General features: G+C 39.8%; 1 protein-coding gene across 1 annotated transcript in view; it reads left to right on the plus strand.

The window, feature by feature from the left end:
- Window positions 1-16,909, plus strand: part of mgat5 (alpha-1,6-mannosylglycoprotein 6-beta-N-acetylglucosaminyltransferase) — an 84,028-nt gene that overhangs the window by 49,413 nt on the left and 17,706 nt on the right. The window contains exons 7-11 of the mRNA XM_004066574.5: window positions 887-1,048; window positions 1,925-2,094; window positions 3,085-3,219; window positions 8,511-8,644; window positions 13,413-13,546. Of these exons, the coding sequence (XP_004066622.1) occupies window positions 887-1,048; window positions 1,925-2,094; window positions 3,085-3,219; window positions 8,511-8,644; window positions 13,413-13,546 (735 nt within the window). The remainder of the gene's footprint in view (window positions 1-886; window positions 1,049-1,924; window positions 2,095-3,084; window positions 3,220-8,510; window positions 8,645-13,412; window positions 13,547-16,909) is intronic.

The following is a 16,909-nucleotide window of genomic DNA, read 5'->3' on the forward strand; positions in this document are numbered from 1 at the left end:
ATAAACCACATTAGGATTCATTTAAAAGGAAAACAAGCCTGCAATTATCCGGTGGGGAAACGGTAGTTTATTTCCGTTGTTCTCATTGTCTTAGAGACGAAAGCAGACCCCTCCACCTATGTGGACCAAACAGCTCAATGTAAAACAGAGCAAGACTCAGCAGAAGATGTACAGATTAGCAAATGCACAACAGTTGACCTCAAATGGATTCTAAGAACTTTTTTTTCTTTACTTAAGTAGTGGTTCTTTCTTCACTAATGGTCTATGGAAGCAAATCTCTTTAATTAAATGTACTGGCATTAGGGCTGGGTGGTATGACGATGCATATCCTCCGGATGAAAGGAAATGTATACCGTTTTATATGAAGCATTGTCGTTTACAACACTGCCTTATGTCAAAATGTGCCTGACATGGCAACACACACAACGGAGAACGGTAAAAAAGGTTTTTTAGTCCCAAATAAATCCTAAGCAAACCAATAAAACCCAAATTGATGTCGTTAGGACATCTGACCCATATGGACCCAACAACAGGGATTGGTAGAGTATGGCAGCTCCTGTTTCCAACAAAAGCAGTGTTGAATGACGGCATAATCGCTCATCAAATAGTCCAGTCACATTCTGTCACTGTTACAAAGATGGCTACAAGTTAAACGGCTTTTTAACGGCTTATGCTAAACTGGCCAACACTTGTCTTGCTTGGAAGAACGTTGTAAATATAAAAATATCAAGTTTCTACTACCATTTCCATTGTATATAAACTACTCACTAATTGAATTTACAATACCAAATTGCTACGTTGCATTCATTGGGATGTGAACTTTGGTCGTATCACCCAGCACTAACTGATGAAACGTGATGGCGAGATCTGCTGAATCTGTCTCTAGGCGGAGATCCGGACCAGCTTTGAGAGCCTCTACCGCTCCATGTCGCAGCGGGAGGAGTTCCGCTGGATGATGCTGAGGATCAAACGCATGGCCGAGCCGTGGGTGAGCGCCATCCGCTCTCTGGCTTCCAAGCAGAACCTGGCTAAACGGCGGCGAAAGAAGGTGAGCTGAAGAAGAGAGACAGTTCTTACTTGAGGATGTTTTTGATATTTCTAAACAAGCAGCAAGTCTGAGCGAGCAGCTGGAGGGAGCAGTGGATTCCACAGATCTCCCACGAGCCCTTTAGCAGTCGGGTTCAAATTATACTGGACTTCTAAATTCCAACACACAAACACACATCTATGTACTTCTTACCCATCTGATGGTGGGAATAGACAGACATGGATATTCCATTGTGTCGTGAGCTGGTTTCTGCCGCCAGCCCTGAATTATGTAGCATCCACTTGTGAACAATTCGCCGTATTCTCCGGCGCTGCTGCAATTTTTTATTTTTTTTAACCACCAATAAGGGTTTTCGGAAACTTTTTTTCATTTTGTGCTTCCTCTGTTATAGATCGTACCCCTAAACTTTTCGTTTCTGAAATCAAATTTCTTGAAAGTTTCTGAGCTTCCTCCTGATTTCATCAGGTAATCTATTTAAAATATGAATCAGCTTATATTAAAAGTTAATGAGACATTTCTGCAACAAAGGCTGGCTGAGTTAAAAAAAAAAAAAAAAAAGTCAATTGTACAGTAGCCACTTCAAACAAAGCCCTCCATTACTGCTTCCCCCTGCTGTGGAACAACCTGTTCCCCTCAGCAGTTGAAACCACTCTGGGAGTTCTTCATATTTTACTTGACTTTTTCTCTGCGTGAGAGCTGTTCACCTGACAACCTGCAGAGGTAAAGTAGAGCTGATTTTACAGGAAGAAGCCTACTTTTTTTCACATTCTGCTGGGAAAATCTTTTCAGGTGGAAAATTGTTACAGGAAAAGAAGTTTTTGAGCTCTAGGTTCTTTGACGTGAGGGTCTGACATGTCTGCGTTTATCCTCCGTCAGATCCTGGTTCACTTGGGTCTGCTCACCAAAGAGTCTGGCTTCAAGATTGCAGAGAACGCTTTCAGCGGAGGTCCGTTGGGAGAGCTGGTGCAGTGGAGCGACCTCATCACCACGCTGTACCTGCTGGGTCACGACGTTCGCATCTCCGCATCGCTGGCTGAGCTCAAAGAGTCAGTAACGATAATGTTTTTGGACCATATTCCTCAGAAAATAAGTGAATTCACAAAATGCTTTTCCTGCCCACAGAAACAGTGAAATATATCCTTTTTGGATCTCAATTAAATGTAAAATACTTCAATGGTGCAGTGCAATAAAGATCTACACCTTAGCTAATTGGTTAAAATATGTCTAAGCCACTAACCAGTCTGAAACTTTTGGGATTGTTGTCTTCTCATGTGTAGCTCAACTTAAATCAACCACATTAGGGTTTGAAATACGACAACTGCTGTTGTGTTTTTTAATACTTTAACAACTTTGTGACGTTCAGACCTTGGCGTATCTGAGACATAAAGAAGGATACAAGGTTTCAATTTTAGGAACACAAATATCTGGCTATCATCAGACCTGACAGGGAATAGAAATGCTTTGCTTTCAAGGAATGGAATGCAGAGGACAGTGGAAGACAGAGAAGACCTGAAATTCAGCCTTGTGGAACTCCATGTAGATAAAAACCTCTCAAGCTTACAGCCTTATCTCACTTTTCTAGAGCTTCTTATCTAGATTCAGAAACAAAAACCTTTAATTATTTTTCCTGTATCAATATTAGAGCCATCCCTTTAAAGAACGGAATAAAGAGAAAAGATAAAGACTGAGAGAAGTCCTTAAATTGAGCCTTGTGGAACTCCTACATGGAGAATACTGGCACTAAAAATCATAGTTAGATTAGATCTTTATTTAGAAACAAATACAAAAAAAAATTTCTGGCTTGACATTTAACCAACGGTCTCTTTTTAGAATCTGTTCTTTAAAAATATGCTTAATGTATAATGTTTTATGTAGTTTATTCATATTTTGTATCGAGTTTAAAATGAATTCTGTTAGATTTAAGTTTCCTAAAGGTCATTTTACCATAGTGGCATAAATGTAGCTATCATCACTACTAGATTTGAGATGGTCTTTATATGAATGTACCTTTAAGAAGTCTTATGTTTTCTCCACAGGATTATGCGTAAAGTTATGGGGAACAAATCCAGCTGCCCCACTCAAGGGGATAGAGTGGTGGAGCTAATCTACATCGACATTGTGGGCCTCACCCAGTTCAAGAAGACTTTGGGACCTTCCTGGGTCCACTACCAGTACGTATATTTTTGTACCTGCTGTTACCCGGGGTTGCTTGTTTGATGTTTGCTTGGCGCTTGTCGCAACAAAGAGTCTATTCTCCGCTCATACGGTAACACAGTTTCACACAAGACCCTTGGGGGATCATTGTCCGCTCTCACGTTTCCCCTTTGAGGACCGTGGATTAGGCAGATCCAGTTTGTCTGGAACAGTTTGGCCTCAGCTCTGGCTCAAAGGAAAAGCAAGGAACAATAAGTCTGAGCGGCTCTTCCTGCTCGTCACCAGTTTCTGGTAGTCTGCAAGGACACACCTTCAATAGCATTTGCTGCCCCTTCTTTCAGATGGTCTCTTCTGCTTTTATGAAGCATTTATGTCTGTTTTCTTCAAGCCACAAGCTTTTTGTGCTCTTTGAAAGCACTCAAAGACATTTCTCTTCCCTCACAAAGTTTAATCTAATCAGGTCCCTACTTCCCGTTTACATTACTCTCTGTGAAGACACTTACAGTTAAGGCAGTCACATTTATTGTTTTTTGTGACCTCAAATCTTTGCTCCTGGCGAGGTATTTACAAGCTGACCCCAATCGTTTGCATGTCAGAGTCTAGATTCTTTGTTCTGAGCATTTTTTTCCCCCTCTGATTCACATTCAAGTCAAACCCGTTTGTTATGGTGTGTTAATAATACCACAGACTTCTGGCTGTATGTCAAAACTGTTCTTTGCTATTCATGTTCCTCCAGACACTGGAATACCATTGGAATACTGGATTACTCTTGTTGCCTAGAGCTTCAGTCTTATTTTATGTTAGTATTCAGAGTCAAAATGGTCCACAACCTGTGAATTCCTACTGAGATTTCAGCTTAGTACACGTTGGTATAAAAACAGAAAGTTGTTATTTTTGGTCAAAGAAAATGACGGCCAACTTGTCGGCTCAGATAACAGTATAAACTTCCTTGTTCTTGTCCTTCCTGTATTATGGGAAAAGGTGTGCCCTTGACAACACATTCTAAAAATAACATTTGGTTGAATCATATGTGAGTGAGACAATGAGGTCGTTGTCCCAACAAGATAGGCATTAACATCCAAAAGGCTTTGCAAAACACAAAGCCAGCCTAGATTTTTTTTTAAACTGTTATTTGAATATGGTCATTTAGTGATATTTTAAAGTCTTGATCTTTAATAAAAGTATGTGGTCTCACATTGACTTTTTGAAACGTTTGACAGATTTTGTGTTACCCACTTTGACGTGGTAGGGGTGTAGACTTCCAAGAAACTCACTCCTGATTGATGAGCGTGGTTTCCGTAGAAACGTTGACTCCGACCAATCATCCGCTACTGACGACGCTTGGCTCCAACATGTAGAGCGGGAAAAAAAGGCGACTGAATTGATGTTGGTTTGTTGGAGCCAGAAGTAAACAATTTTTCTACGGATGATGTCACACTTGCTTGGTCCAGTTCTCTTGTTCAGTCATTGTCTCCAACACGGCGACGTCTGTATCGTGAATAAATTGCAACTAAATTGATTTCATTTGGTTTGAGTTGAAAGTAAGCCATTTTCTGTGGGTGACGTCACATTAGTTCTCACACAATGATGTCAATGATCTGAACAAAGGTGCGACATCCGTCTATCTTCGTCAGTTTAAAGATGAGTCTTGCCGCAGCTTTATGATCATCTGTAGAGTCTTTACTCTGTAGATTAGTAGCTATTTTTGATTAATGGAATGATGGAGCCACAACAGGAAGTGTCTGCGTGAAGAGTTGAGTGGTTAATAGTTTAGGTTTGACCTTCCTGATGTCATGAAGGACAGACCTAATCATTTTCAGGTGGTTGCTGTCACAGCTCTCCTTTTTTACCATTCGGGTAAAACTTCACTCATCAATTTTAGTCTTATTGCTTCCTCAAAAGCCGTCTTGTTTCTTCTAATGCGTCAAAAAAAGTTATGACTAGTTTAATAATTATAAGATTTCCAAGTCATTTCGCCCATGTCAGCTTCAGTTTCACTGCAAAAACCATCAAGAAGGCAAACCTAAAAGAGGGAGCCAACTCCGGAGACGAATCAGTGACATGTTTACACCAAACAAATGAATAACGTCTTGTTCAACAACTGGAAACCAGAAGGTGAATGCCTCACCCCAGAAAAAATACAAATCAGTTATAGTTCTTTTTAGGTTCAAAGGCTGGGTTGAAAATTAGGGGAAAATTAGCCAACTTCCAACGAAAAACCTTAACAAACCCAAAAGATAAAGAGGCTGAGAAAGACTTCGACCTTGGTAGAACACTAAACCCCTTTATGGGTGTAATTGCAGAGATGAAGCATTGTACACCGTTTCCAGAGTGAGCTAAATGTATGTGAATGCGTTTGTAGAGCGTGAACCATTTCTGGTTTATCTGTTAATGACTCATGTTTTATTTTCTCAGAGGAGCCGGTTGTGGAGGTAAAGAAGCCTGTTATGCTCGATAAGCGTCATCGTGCATTGCTCATTTGGGAGCACTTCAGGTGGATTCAATTATAGAGAAATGCTGCTCCCACTTTGAAAGGCGGCTTTCCCTCTCGGATTGAGAAAGGCATCAAGTGTCGGCGCACTTGTTGGCTCGTTACGACTCCCAGAGCTCAGAGGCCTTGGAGCAGCCGTACTGCAGCTGCAGAGGTCCATCTGTCGAGAGGATTTCTGCAGATGACGGTTGTTTTTCTCAGCAGGAAATGAGTCGGCGCAAAGTTTTCATCCTGGTGAAATCTGTGTTTGACGCGCTGCCTGTATCTGGACTTCTGTTATTTCCCCCCACGGGTCTGTCTCTGTTGTCGGAGACACTCACCAAACATGAGCGATTCAGTGGTCTGGCCGGTCAGTGCAGCAAGTGGCTTAAAGAATGCAGAGGAGGGAGTTAAAGGTCAGCGACCAGTTTACGAGTCGCTCTTCTGGTTGTGGATCATTAATCCCACACGATGACCTTTGAGTTGGGCCTGATGCTCGCTCACCCAACTATCTGACTTTGGAGGCTTGTTCTTGTTATTGAATCACTGCGTTTGAAGCTAATTGAAGCTACGTGTGTCATTGGACGTGAACGCCTTTTTGTGCATAGATGGAAACCCTTTTCATTATTATTCTGGCTCGCAGCAGTGCTCGGCTGCAAGTTACCCTACTGTTTTTGCAATTCTTCTTTCTTATTCTGTGTTTAAGCAAAATTTTCGCCCCCGTCACATACTCAAGAAGTTGAGGAGACTTGCACGCACCCAGTACCTAATGAAAAGGAAATTTTGCCCCTCCAAGAAAAAAAACCCCACAATGCCATCACGGGCGGGCGAAACCGTCAGAAATAGGAATAGGGCAGAAATTTGTTATGAGGCTAAAACACGTGTCAGCAATATCCAAAGAATGTTTTGAAATTATAATTAGATGGCCACAGAACCTATAACTTGACAGCCATGTTGTGGCAATGTCTGAAATTTGGCAATTTTCACATTTTTATGAAATATGGGAAAATCAAGCAAAGTTTCGTTGACCCTTTGAGTTTTCCAAAACTTTTATTACCTTCTAAATAATGGAAACTTTTAAATACTAGTAAATTTAAGCTACTAGGGATTTCAGGCTGTTGCCTCATAACTTCTCGTTAGTAACTTCTGGACAAAAAATGTTAAGTTTGTAGATGTTGAACGGCATTAGTGTGCAAAAGTTGCATTTCCCTGTTGCTTGAATTTTTTTTTTTTTTTTGTAGTGTTGTAAAAATGTAATACATCAATCCCTGGATCAAGCTGAATGAAACAATACGACATACAATACGCACAGATTAGGAATGTCGGGAGTGGTTTGGAAAAAACATCCGTTGCCATGGAAATCCAAAGATTTACTCTTGCTGATTCTTCTAAAAGTTACATAGACCTGTTTGTCAGCCCCAGGCTACAAAAAAATAAAATGGTTGCTATGGTGATAAAAGTGCTTCCGATGAATTTTTCTCGTGCAGGTCTGACTAGTGTGGCAAAAGAAGAGGAGGGCGACCGATATGTAGAAGCCGCTTAGCCAGTCGGGATGTGTCAAAAAAAAGGGGGCGGTTGGCAGGTAGAACCAGCGGGGCATACAGCACCACTAGCAGCTTCACTCTTCCTTTGATTTCTCAGCACGAACCACCTCAACGGTTAAACGGTTTTCACCTTACATGATAGAAAAAAGAATTAAGCCACAGCTCCTCTGATGCTGCTTTCCCACAGATAGTCTTGTGGACTTTGCTCAAGCAGGTGGGAAACCCAAAGCAGTGAATATGTACTGAAACTCACTTCTCTACATAATAGTGGGCGCATCAAGCTGCTCTTCTAAGGCCGCTCTTACATTAGGGCTGACCCGTGGACTCGGCCCAAATGGGTCAACAATGTTTGGGGACAATATTTCCTGACCAGGAAGGAACAAGAAGAAGACTTGAATTAGAATCTTTCTTTAATCCTCCTTACACCACTTGGACTGTACTGTGTCAGAAATTGGACACCTTTTTTTGTGTGTGAGAGCCTCTTCTTCAGTTTTGTGTTGTGAAGAGTTTTTCTTTGCTTCTCTTTGAACATTTCCTGTCATTTTCACACCTTGATTCAACGTGAAGCTGAACCAAGAGCCTCACATCTAAAAATACTCGGGTGTGAAATTCAGGTTCGCACCACAGTTTAGGTTAACTTGAAAAAACAACAACAAAAAGAACCAGAGTATTTAAACCATCACTCTGGTGTGAGTCAACCCTAGAAGTGGAAGTACAGTCTAAGTACATGACTGGTGCTCCTCTCTCATAAGCGCAGTGTGAAAGCAAACCAGTAGACCTGAGTGATACTGATATATGTAACACCTACATTTGCATTGCTTTTACACGCACGGGGCGTGTCTTAAATATCAAAGACCAGGACACCATGGCTTTAGCTTGAATTACCTTAACTCCAAGACGCAATGACCTTAATTCCAACGATTTTCGAAGCAAAGAAAAGCTGCTTTGCGCTGAAATGCGCTGATATTAGTGAAGTCAACGTAAACGGACTGATTCTGACGTGGAGTATTACGGCTTTGGTGTTTTGCTGAGCTTCAGAATGTGTTTAAATTGCATAGAGGAGTTACTGTTGTTCAGAGAATTTCAGGGATTGAGGTTTGGAAAACATGAAGTACCATGACAGGCTCAGTTTGGGGGCGATGCCACCTGAACACACTCTGAGTTGCTGAAAACTGTCCGTTAACACTTTTTTTTTTCAAAGTAGCAATGATGTTTTATGTCAACAGTTGTTTGTAACTAACTAAAAAAAAACATGTATATCTTTTTGAACCACGCCCTGTCCTTGACCCCGCAGGTGCATGCTACGGGTCCTGGACTCCTTTGGCACGGAGCCTGAGTTTAACCACGCCCACTATGCCCAGTCTAAGGGTCACAAGACGCCGTGGGGAAAGTGGAACCTCAACCCGCAGCAGTTTAACACCATGTTCCGTAAGTCTGTGTGACGATTCACCTCGCCCCACCCCACCTGAAAATGATTTTAAAAGCAGGAAAGATCCCTGTAAAATCCAGCTCAGTCCCACTAATGCAACATCATCAAGCAGATTAGTGAGCTGGAGGTCAGGCTCTGTTGTGGCTGCCGCTTCATCGCTGTGTGGACACATGCTGGGAAGATTCCTGATGGAAGCGCAGAAAGAAGAGTGTGTTAGTTTTGTTTGTTTTTAAGGGGGAAAGAGAGCCAGCCCCCTGGGGTAGTGACCTTTTCAGTGTGTCTAAGAGAAAGTGAAATGTTATCCCTGCATTTGGTGTTTGGGAGGTGAGGCTGAATAGGAGCTTTGTGCGCCGGCGAGGGTACCTCCTTCAGAAAAACGCGGCGGCCTTCGCCTAAAATCAAGCAGAGAGTCGCTGGGTTAGATGATATCTCAGGGGGAACAAGTGCACAGCGGCTCGGCCGGGTGCTACCAAACCACAGAGGGGCGTCACCTCCAAGTGTTTTTCCGTCTTCGGGGATGCTCGAAGCAACCTTTGAACCCGGCCCGTCAGAGGAAGAGCAGTCCAGACGGCGTTGTGTTAAGCCCACTGCCATTTCAGAGGAAAAACCCTGTTTTCACAGCCAACTGAGATGGAGACGAAGCTGAGGTCAAATCAAGTGCCACAAACGTAATTTATTCAGAAACTGTATGGGTGCATTTGTTAGGATTAGGCTGCGCTCCATAAATCATTTGTTGTGGGAGTTGGAAGTGTGTGGCCTCAGGTCAATAAGACAAGACGCGGCCAAATTGACCTCATTCATCTATTTCAGTCCAGATTGCAGGGAGCTTTTTTTTCTTCTCTTTTTGTTCTGTGTGTTTGAGCGACTGAAGGTTGAAGTTCTCTGAAGATTGGTCCAGAATACAGAATGCACTCAAACTTTTCCCCCTGTGGGGGAAAAAAAACCTGTAAATGAATTCATCTTCACCTAGAAAATGTAATATCAATACATCAAATCTTTTATTTTATTCTAAATACAGGTTGTTGTTTTTTTTGTAGTATTTCTTCATTTTTGTTAACAAATGTTTTTCCTATTTTTCACATATATGTGAAAAAATATTTTTCCAAATCCAAAAAGAGAGATTTTACGATGAAAAAAAAAGAGATATTTAATTGAACGGCACTGAATCAGAAATCAAGGTAACTCAGAACTTCAGAACCGCTCCGTCCTAAAATACCAAACCTGCCAGTCAAATAGTTTTTTTTATTTAATAAAAAACACAAAAAATAACTACAGATTCCCTTTGATGCAAAAATGATCGTGCATATGAAAAATGTCAGTTAAATATTATGTTTTTAATGAACAAACTGAAATTTTCCTTTTATATTTAATATGTATTTGGGGCTTTGGTGATGGTTACAAAACTGTCCTCCAGATATAAATGACAAATGTTTTGTTCTTTTAGGCAAAGTCACACAAACACAAGTATTAAACTTATAAAATTCTTATGAATGTCTTCTTTTAAAGCAAGTTCCATTTTTAAATTATTTTGCGGGTGAATTTCTTAGATTATTGAAGATGACGTGAATCATAAAATCAATAGCATACAATAAATAATCAATGGTTGAGGTTTAGTGATGCATTCAGCTTTATCAAGTAGCTTGGTAAATATTTAAAATTAAATTGATCATAAAAATAATTTTTTTCCCCAATTAACTGTGCAAAAAATCGAATTGTCTCATTAAAAACCATAAAGTGGACATGTCTTTACAACAAAAAGCATGCCTCAAGTGAAGACTCTTTTTCGTTTATTTATCCTTTTCTAATAGAAACGTGTCCAGATGAGAGTGAATTGGTGATTATTTCACTAGAAGATGTGTTCCGGAAATGTTAATCCCCTTAATTGTTTAGTTTTGTCAGCAGGAAGTGCATTGTGAAGCTGCTCTTTGGGTCGGTTCTGGTTATAAACCCGCTGACATTCTTTAATCACCGTGGCAACACCTTTTTTTCGTTTGTTTTCTTCTTCCCTCCACCAGGTGTGAAGCTGCTCTGGTTCGGTCACCTGGGCTGGGAAAGTTCATCACATTCTCACGCTCAGAACATTTGGTTTAACATTGTTTATTTTAATTATTGACAGAATAAACAGCGTTTCAGGCCGCATGCTCCCGCATGTTTAATGATGAGTAAGCATAAGCAGCGGTGGAACTTCACTGCAGAGTGTTTGCTTTCTGAAGACCCGCCTTGTTGACCCGGAGAGCTGCCGGTCAGTCTGGTTCTGCCCCCACAGCCAGAAAAACCATCACAGTTACCTGTGCTGTGAGACTTTTCTTTTGAAGTTCTCTCCCGGGAAAAAAAACAACCTTGTTTTCTGGAAAGTTTTTTATTCATATTTTTTCATAGTTTTGTCATTAAGATGTTAAAAAAATGAACAATAATCTAAAATGTCCTTAAGAAATTCCTTGTGAGACAGATGTTCATCTTCTTTGGACCAAACTGTTTCCGTCTGCTCGCTAACAGCGATGAAGCTGAGGGATGTTTTGAGTGGCAGGTCTTCCAAAACAGCAAGAGAAGCTGAGCAGTAATTAACAGCCGCTTCTGTTTGCACCCACTTCTGTCACATCTGCAGCATCTGTCCGTTTCCCAAGCTTCATTTCAGAGCTTTGGTGGCTTGTTTTTATTTTCCTTCATTTTATAAGTAAAAGGAAAATTGTTTTCTTTTGTTTGGTTTCTTAGAAAGAAAACAAACGGCATTTCCATTGAAGGATTTCAGGTTCATCACATCTTTATCAGCAAAGCATTTTTCAGCGGGGAGGGTTTTGTGGGCGAGTCACGGCAGAGCTATGTTATCTTCTGAGATTGTTTCAGGTGTGTCCTGCCCATAACTGGGATGTTTTTCCCTCACTGATTAGGCAACACGAGTTGTTTTTTAGGTCCACTAAAATCAAACTGATCTCCTTCCCCGTTTCTTTCCAAAAAAAAAAGTGTTTTGCGTGGAAATAAGGTGAATTTTCTCTGACACTTTCACATTCCTTTACACAGAAACACACAGTGGAAAGTGGAGCTGCTTTTATTAAAACAGTAAAAGTATTTGGAAAAATATCTCCAACCATTCACTAAAAAGAGGAGAAAACCTGACATGTTTCCAGAGATTCTGGTTTCCTGGAAGTGAGGAGCTGCTTTTAATAAAAGCTGTCTTAACTTTGCAGCAGAGCGGCGTGTGACGACATGGAGCGACAGATTTTATTGGACACGTTCCATCAAACCCCCTTTTCTGTTCAACGTATATGCTAGCACACATCTGTCGAGGCTGAAATATTTAGGCAATACAAAATACATAAACGTCTGGATATCTGCTGAACAATCATTAAGCTAAGTCCCTTTCGTTGCCACACAGAGCCACATTTCACCTCCTCTGAGTGACCCCAGAAGCAACAAAGCTCTGGTTAAAGCCGAGCTCTGACCACAGACTCCGACCGCTCCACCTCCCCGCTGCAGATGGAGATCTGACGGCAGCTCCGCCTGTCGAACGACAGAATCTAGCCGTTCACTTGTGAACAGATCTGCCCCGTCTGCGCTTCGGTTTTACAAGACAGATGGCAGAGAGGTGAAGCGCTGCCAGCTTCAGTCTCCACACTTGACACGCTCGTCCTGTGGTTTCCGTAGTAACCGGAGATCCCCCCGGATACGCAGGAATAGAAGCGACGACATGTTGCACTCTTCGTCCGCTTGAGTTTTCTGTTTTATTCGCAGTAAAAAAATGTATTTGTGAGAGTCAAAGCAGACTTTTCGACTGAAAATACATGAGCTGCTGTGAAGTGTTAGCGAATACTCTCGAAAAGTAATGGATTACTTTTGAACCACTTTTAAGATTCATTTTAAATTATGAATTCCAAATACAAACAAACTAATCCACTTATTGTAGTCAAAAACTGTTAGATTATTTCCTCGAGGCTCCTGTTTGGTTCCTCTTTAGTTTTTATTAAAAGTTGTTCGTTTTGCTGAACAGAAACAAAGTAGACATATGTTAGACAATTACTATTAACTTTAAGTTACAAAATGTAACTAAAGTTTAAAAAAGAGAACATTGTGTAACAATTTCTTTATTTTGATATCATTTAATTTGTGCTTTTAAAATAAAAAAATAATGTTTTTTAATTAATTAATGAAACGTGAAATTAATGAAAATGATTTATGCTTTAAAGGAAATGTAATTATCATAAAGTTTAAAAAAAAAATACTAATTGTGTTAAAAAAACACCGAAAATCTAATGTAACTTGTTTTATAGGACAAAAGGATCATTTATTTAGTAAAACTAACTTTTTTTTTAAATCAGAAAAAAATAATAGAACTAATTATCAAACATGACTTTTTGTTATTGATTTTTTTTTTTTTTATTTAGATAAAGTAACTTTTTCCATTATAAAGCAAATATAGTGTCATGGTTCAAAAATGTGATTACAAAATGTTAAGGGAGAAAAACAATAAAATAGCTTATTTAAAACAAAGTTGCGTAACTTAAACTTTTAGGGGAGAAAATTATTGATTTACATGAAATAATCTTGATTTTTGTTTTTTTTTCTGTTTGCTTTCAAACTTGTTCAAGCTAACTTCTGCAACAAACACACACAAAGTAACTCAACATACTAAGTGGAAAATGCTTTAAACATAACTCATGTTAAAAAATAAAGAGTTCAGTATTACTTAAGTGTACTTTAGTAATACTTAAGTATTTTTAAAGTATTTTTTAAAGAAAATTCTCATCTCAGTTGTTTTTGCTGGTCTTGCAGCTCACACACCAGACAACAGCTTCATCGGTTTTGTGGTGGAGCAGCACCTAAACGCCAGCGACATCAGACACATCGACGACATCAAGCGGCAAAACCAATCCCTCGTCTACGGGAAGGTTGACAACTTCTGGAAGGTACTGTAGTCCTTTTTTTTTTTTTTTCATTTTTCGTTTTGTGGCTCTGGAAGTCAAACTGGAGTCTTTTAGAAATGTATAGAAAACAAGCGCTCTTTCTAAAGTCCCACTCAGGTCATCTTTAGATCTATTGTGAAAGTGTTCCTAGCTGTTGTTTAACTGTGTTTTTGCTTTTTTTAGCTTAAATTAAAAAAATAATGTTTTTTAGGACATGGTTTCTGCAGAACGACAGGAGTTTTAGAAATTTACCTCTGAGTCGTGGGTGGAACTGTTGGTGCCCCGCCCCATTTTCCTCCTGGTTTGATCTTTTCCAAATGGCTTTTCTTCATCTGCTCCTGATTCACACCGATTTGGATAAAAAAAAAAAAAAAACTTCATTTTCTTCATATATATATATATTTCCTCCATCCTCAGAAAAACACCAAAACCTTCATCGGAATGAATCTTTAAACATGTGCAAACATCCCTTCTGACCCTTTGAGACTCTAGAGAAGATTTGTGCCTCTGCAGAGCTCCCAACTTTTTAAATATATGTTCAGGAATCTTAAATGTAGCTCTTGTGCAACTCCGTGGAGTCTTAATATATTCACATTCATGCTCACACTGCAGCACAGAGACTAAAGGATTAATGCTTTCCGGATAAAAATGACTCGGATGTCCGAGCATTGCCTGGCTGATGTGTGATTCTGACCTGGCGGCGGGATCCAACCGTTTCTGGGCGTGTTTGACGCAGCAGACGGTTGTCCCCGTGTCAAACTGCCGTCTTACGTGAGGGCTCGGATAAAAGCTGGAGCTCTGATGATCTCGCTCTGCAGAAACGTGTCTATTTCTATCTTGTTTCAGTTTATTATCACAAAACTCCCGCATTTACATTTTATTCAAATGTTTTCCAGCTGTTTAGTTATTGTCAGTGTGAGCTCAGCACAGTGTTGCTATGACAGAGTTTTAGTTGACCAGGTTTAATGTTTTAGAGACGGTAGGAGAAGCGACACAATGAAAGCCTACAAACCTATTTCCTGCCGAAATGACGATTTTAACAACAGTCGTAGTTCTGTTTTAACCGTAGTGATGGAGAACGCATCAACAAAACAAACTTAAAGTCTCGCTTTTTTGCTTTTTCAACTCTTTTTCACTCATTTCATACAAAAACTGGTAAGTAGGACCAACATTTGGTCACAGTGTCTGTGTTATGGCAAGTTCTATACCCCAAACTGTGGTTTACGCTGAAAATGTCTGATTTGCCTGGATTCGATCGTTTAGTGCAGCGGTCCCCAAAAGAGTAAAAAACAAACGTCTTTGGAACATTTATTTGCCAAGGGGAAAACTCCCAGCCAGGAGACAGAAGAGGAGCCTTCCACTCCCAAAAAATAGAAATCTACATTTAATAGACAGTACTGCTTTATGGCACCATGAGTGAGGGAAGGGGTGAGGATGATCAGACCTGTGCGATGTACAGGTGTAAAAGCTCAGGGTTCCTCCTTCATCGTCGTATTGTTGTAATAATTATCCGACTACATGTGTAAGTCCGGTCCGTGACAGTTTTGTCACGGATCGGACTATTCTGATTTAATATCTTAAATAAATAAAAATAAAATAAATAAAAACAATAAATAAAAACAATCAGCAAACATTGAGTGTCTTGCATCAGTAAGATCCTCTCTGGTCCGGAGAAGATGAAATGATGAATTTTAATGAGCCGTCCAGGCGACGTTGAACCATTTTTCACTCTTCATGATTCAATACGTGCTCACTTTAGAGAAAATACTTCCATGCAATCCATTAGATAAATACACTTACTTCAATTAAAATATGTTTTTAATCATTAGGAGTAGAAATGATCACGACTAAATTTTAAACATATATTTTCTTTTTCCATATTACCTTCAAATCAAATACATTTTTCTCCTTTTTTTTTACAGATAAATGGCAGCACTTTACATTTTTATTTATTTTAAAAGTCTTGTTACAAGAAAAAAAAGACACTAACCTGAGGAGAATATATACTTGATGGTGTTCAGACGAGCTCTGATCAGCAGAAAATGTGTTCTGGCAGAAACAGCTGGGAGGAAATGGTTGGAACAAATCCATAAAATAAATGGAGATGTAGTCGTTTGTTTATTTGGTGGCATTCCCTAGGATAATTGATTTTAAAAATACAACTTTGGCACTGAGTATGTCTGCCTTTTTACAGTATTAAAGTGGACCTCATTGGCTCTAATGGCAGTAGTTTTGGCCTCTGATCACGACACCTTTGGGTTTGACCTCTTTTCACCTCGTTTCCCATGTTAAGCTCTAAAACTAGGCCTGCTTGAAGTTTTTCCTGGAAATGTAAAGAAAGACAGTTTAATCGTAATAATGATAATCTCCTTTATTTTAGCTTTTCAGGTTTTTCTGTCCTCCTTATTTGAAATATGCAGTTGGAAACAGTTTTTATTCACCCGCATTTATACCCAGGCGTCTACAATGAGTTGTGACGCTAAAACTCTCAGATTTTTGCTGCTTTTCTAAACCAGAAGATTGTTCTTCTGCTGCCTTCTTCAAGTTCTGTGGATTTCAGTAAAGCTGTAAATGAGACAGACGACGAGACCATCGGCTCACAGCACGGTGCATTAGCAGCTAATCAGGATCCTAATCGTATTCATTACCTTTTTGCTTTTAATTGAAAGGCCATTTTAAGGCCGACTGATAACCGGTTGACTGGATCACTCAGGTTCCTCCCGGAGTTTTGAAGCCGAGCTTTTCCTCCGAGGTTTTGCTTTGAAACGACGTTTGGTTGCCTGTGAGCTCACAGATCCCTGTCAGCCTAAAACAGGATGCAGAAGCTGTTGCATATCCTGCCCGCCAGGCATTTCCGATTCAAACCATCGTCCCCTGAGATCGATACGACATTTGTTTGTGGTCTGAGCGTTCGGAAAGTTTTACCGTAGAAGAGAAACATCTGGGCGGTGAGAGGAAGAAAAACACGGTCAGGAGCAGAGCGACTGCAGCCTGTCGGAGGATGTTTCACCTGCATGGTCTGCATGCAGATGTGGAGCGCTCGCCTCCATCCCACAGGTGCTTGGAACAGCCCGAACCCTCATCCACCCCTCAGAGAAATATCATCATATTCATCAGATGCCAGGAGAGGAAGGACTTTCCATAGTTATAATATAAAACGCTAAAATCTACGGTGTTAAATCAGGATCAACTTAAAGTAAACAAAAAAGGAAATTGTAAATTTTAAAAAGAGAGCAACTAAAATAAAAATAATATAACTTTTTTTTAAATAAAAAGTACAAATTTTGAACTTACAATTTAAAAAATATAATGAAAAATAAAAAACTATTTTTTAACTTAAAAGAAATATTAAAAATTAAAAAATGT

The sequence above is a fragment of the Oryzias latipes genome, chromosome 2, assembly GCF_053564925.1.
Source record: "Oryzias latipes strain Hd-rR chromosome 2, Olatipes_Hd-rR_3.1".
Lineage (NCBI taxonomy): Eukaryota > Metazoa > Chordata > Actinopteri > Beloniformes > Adrianichthyidae > Oryzias > Oryzias latipes.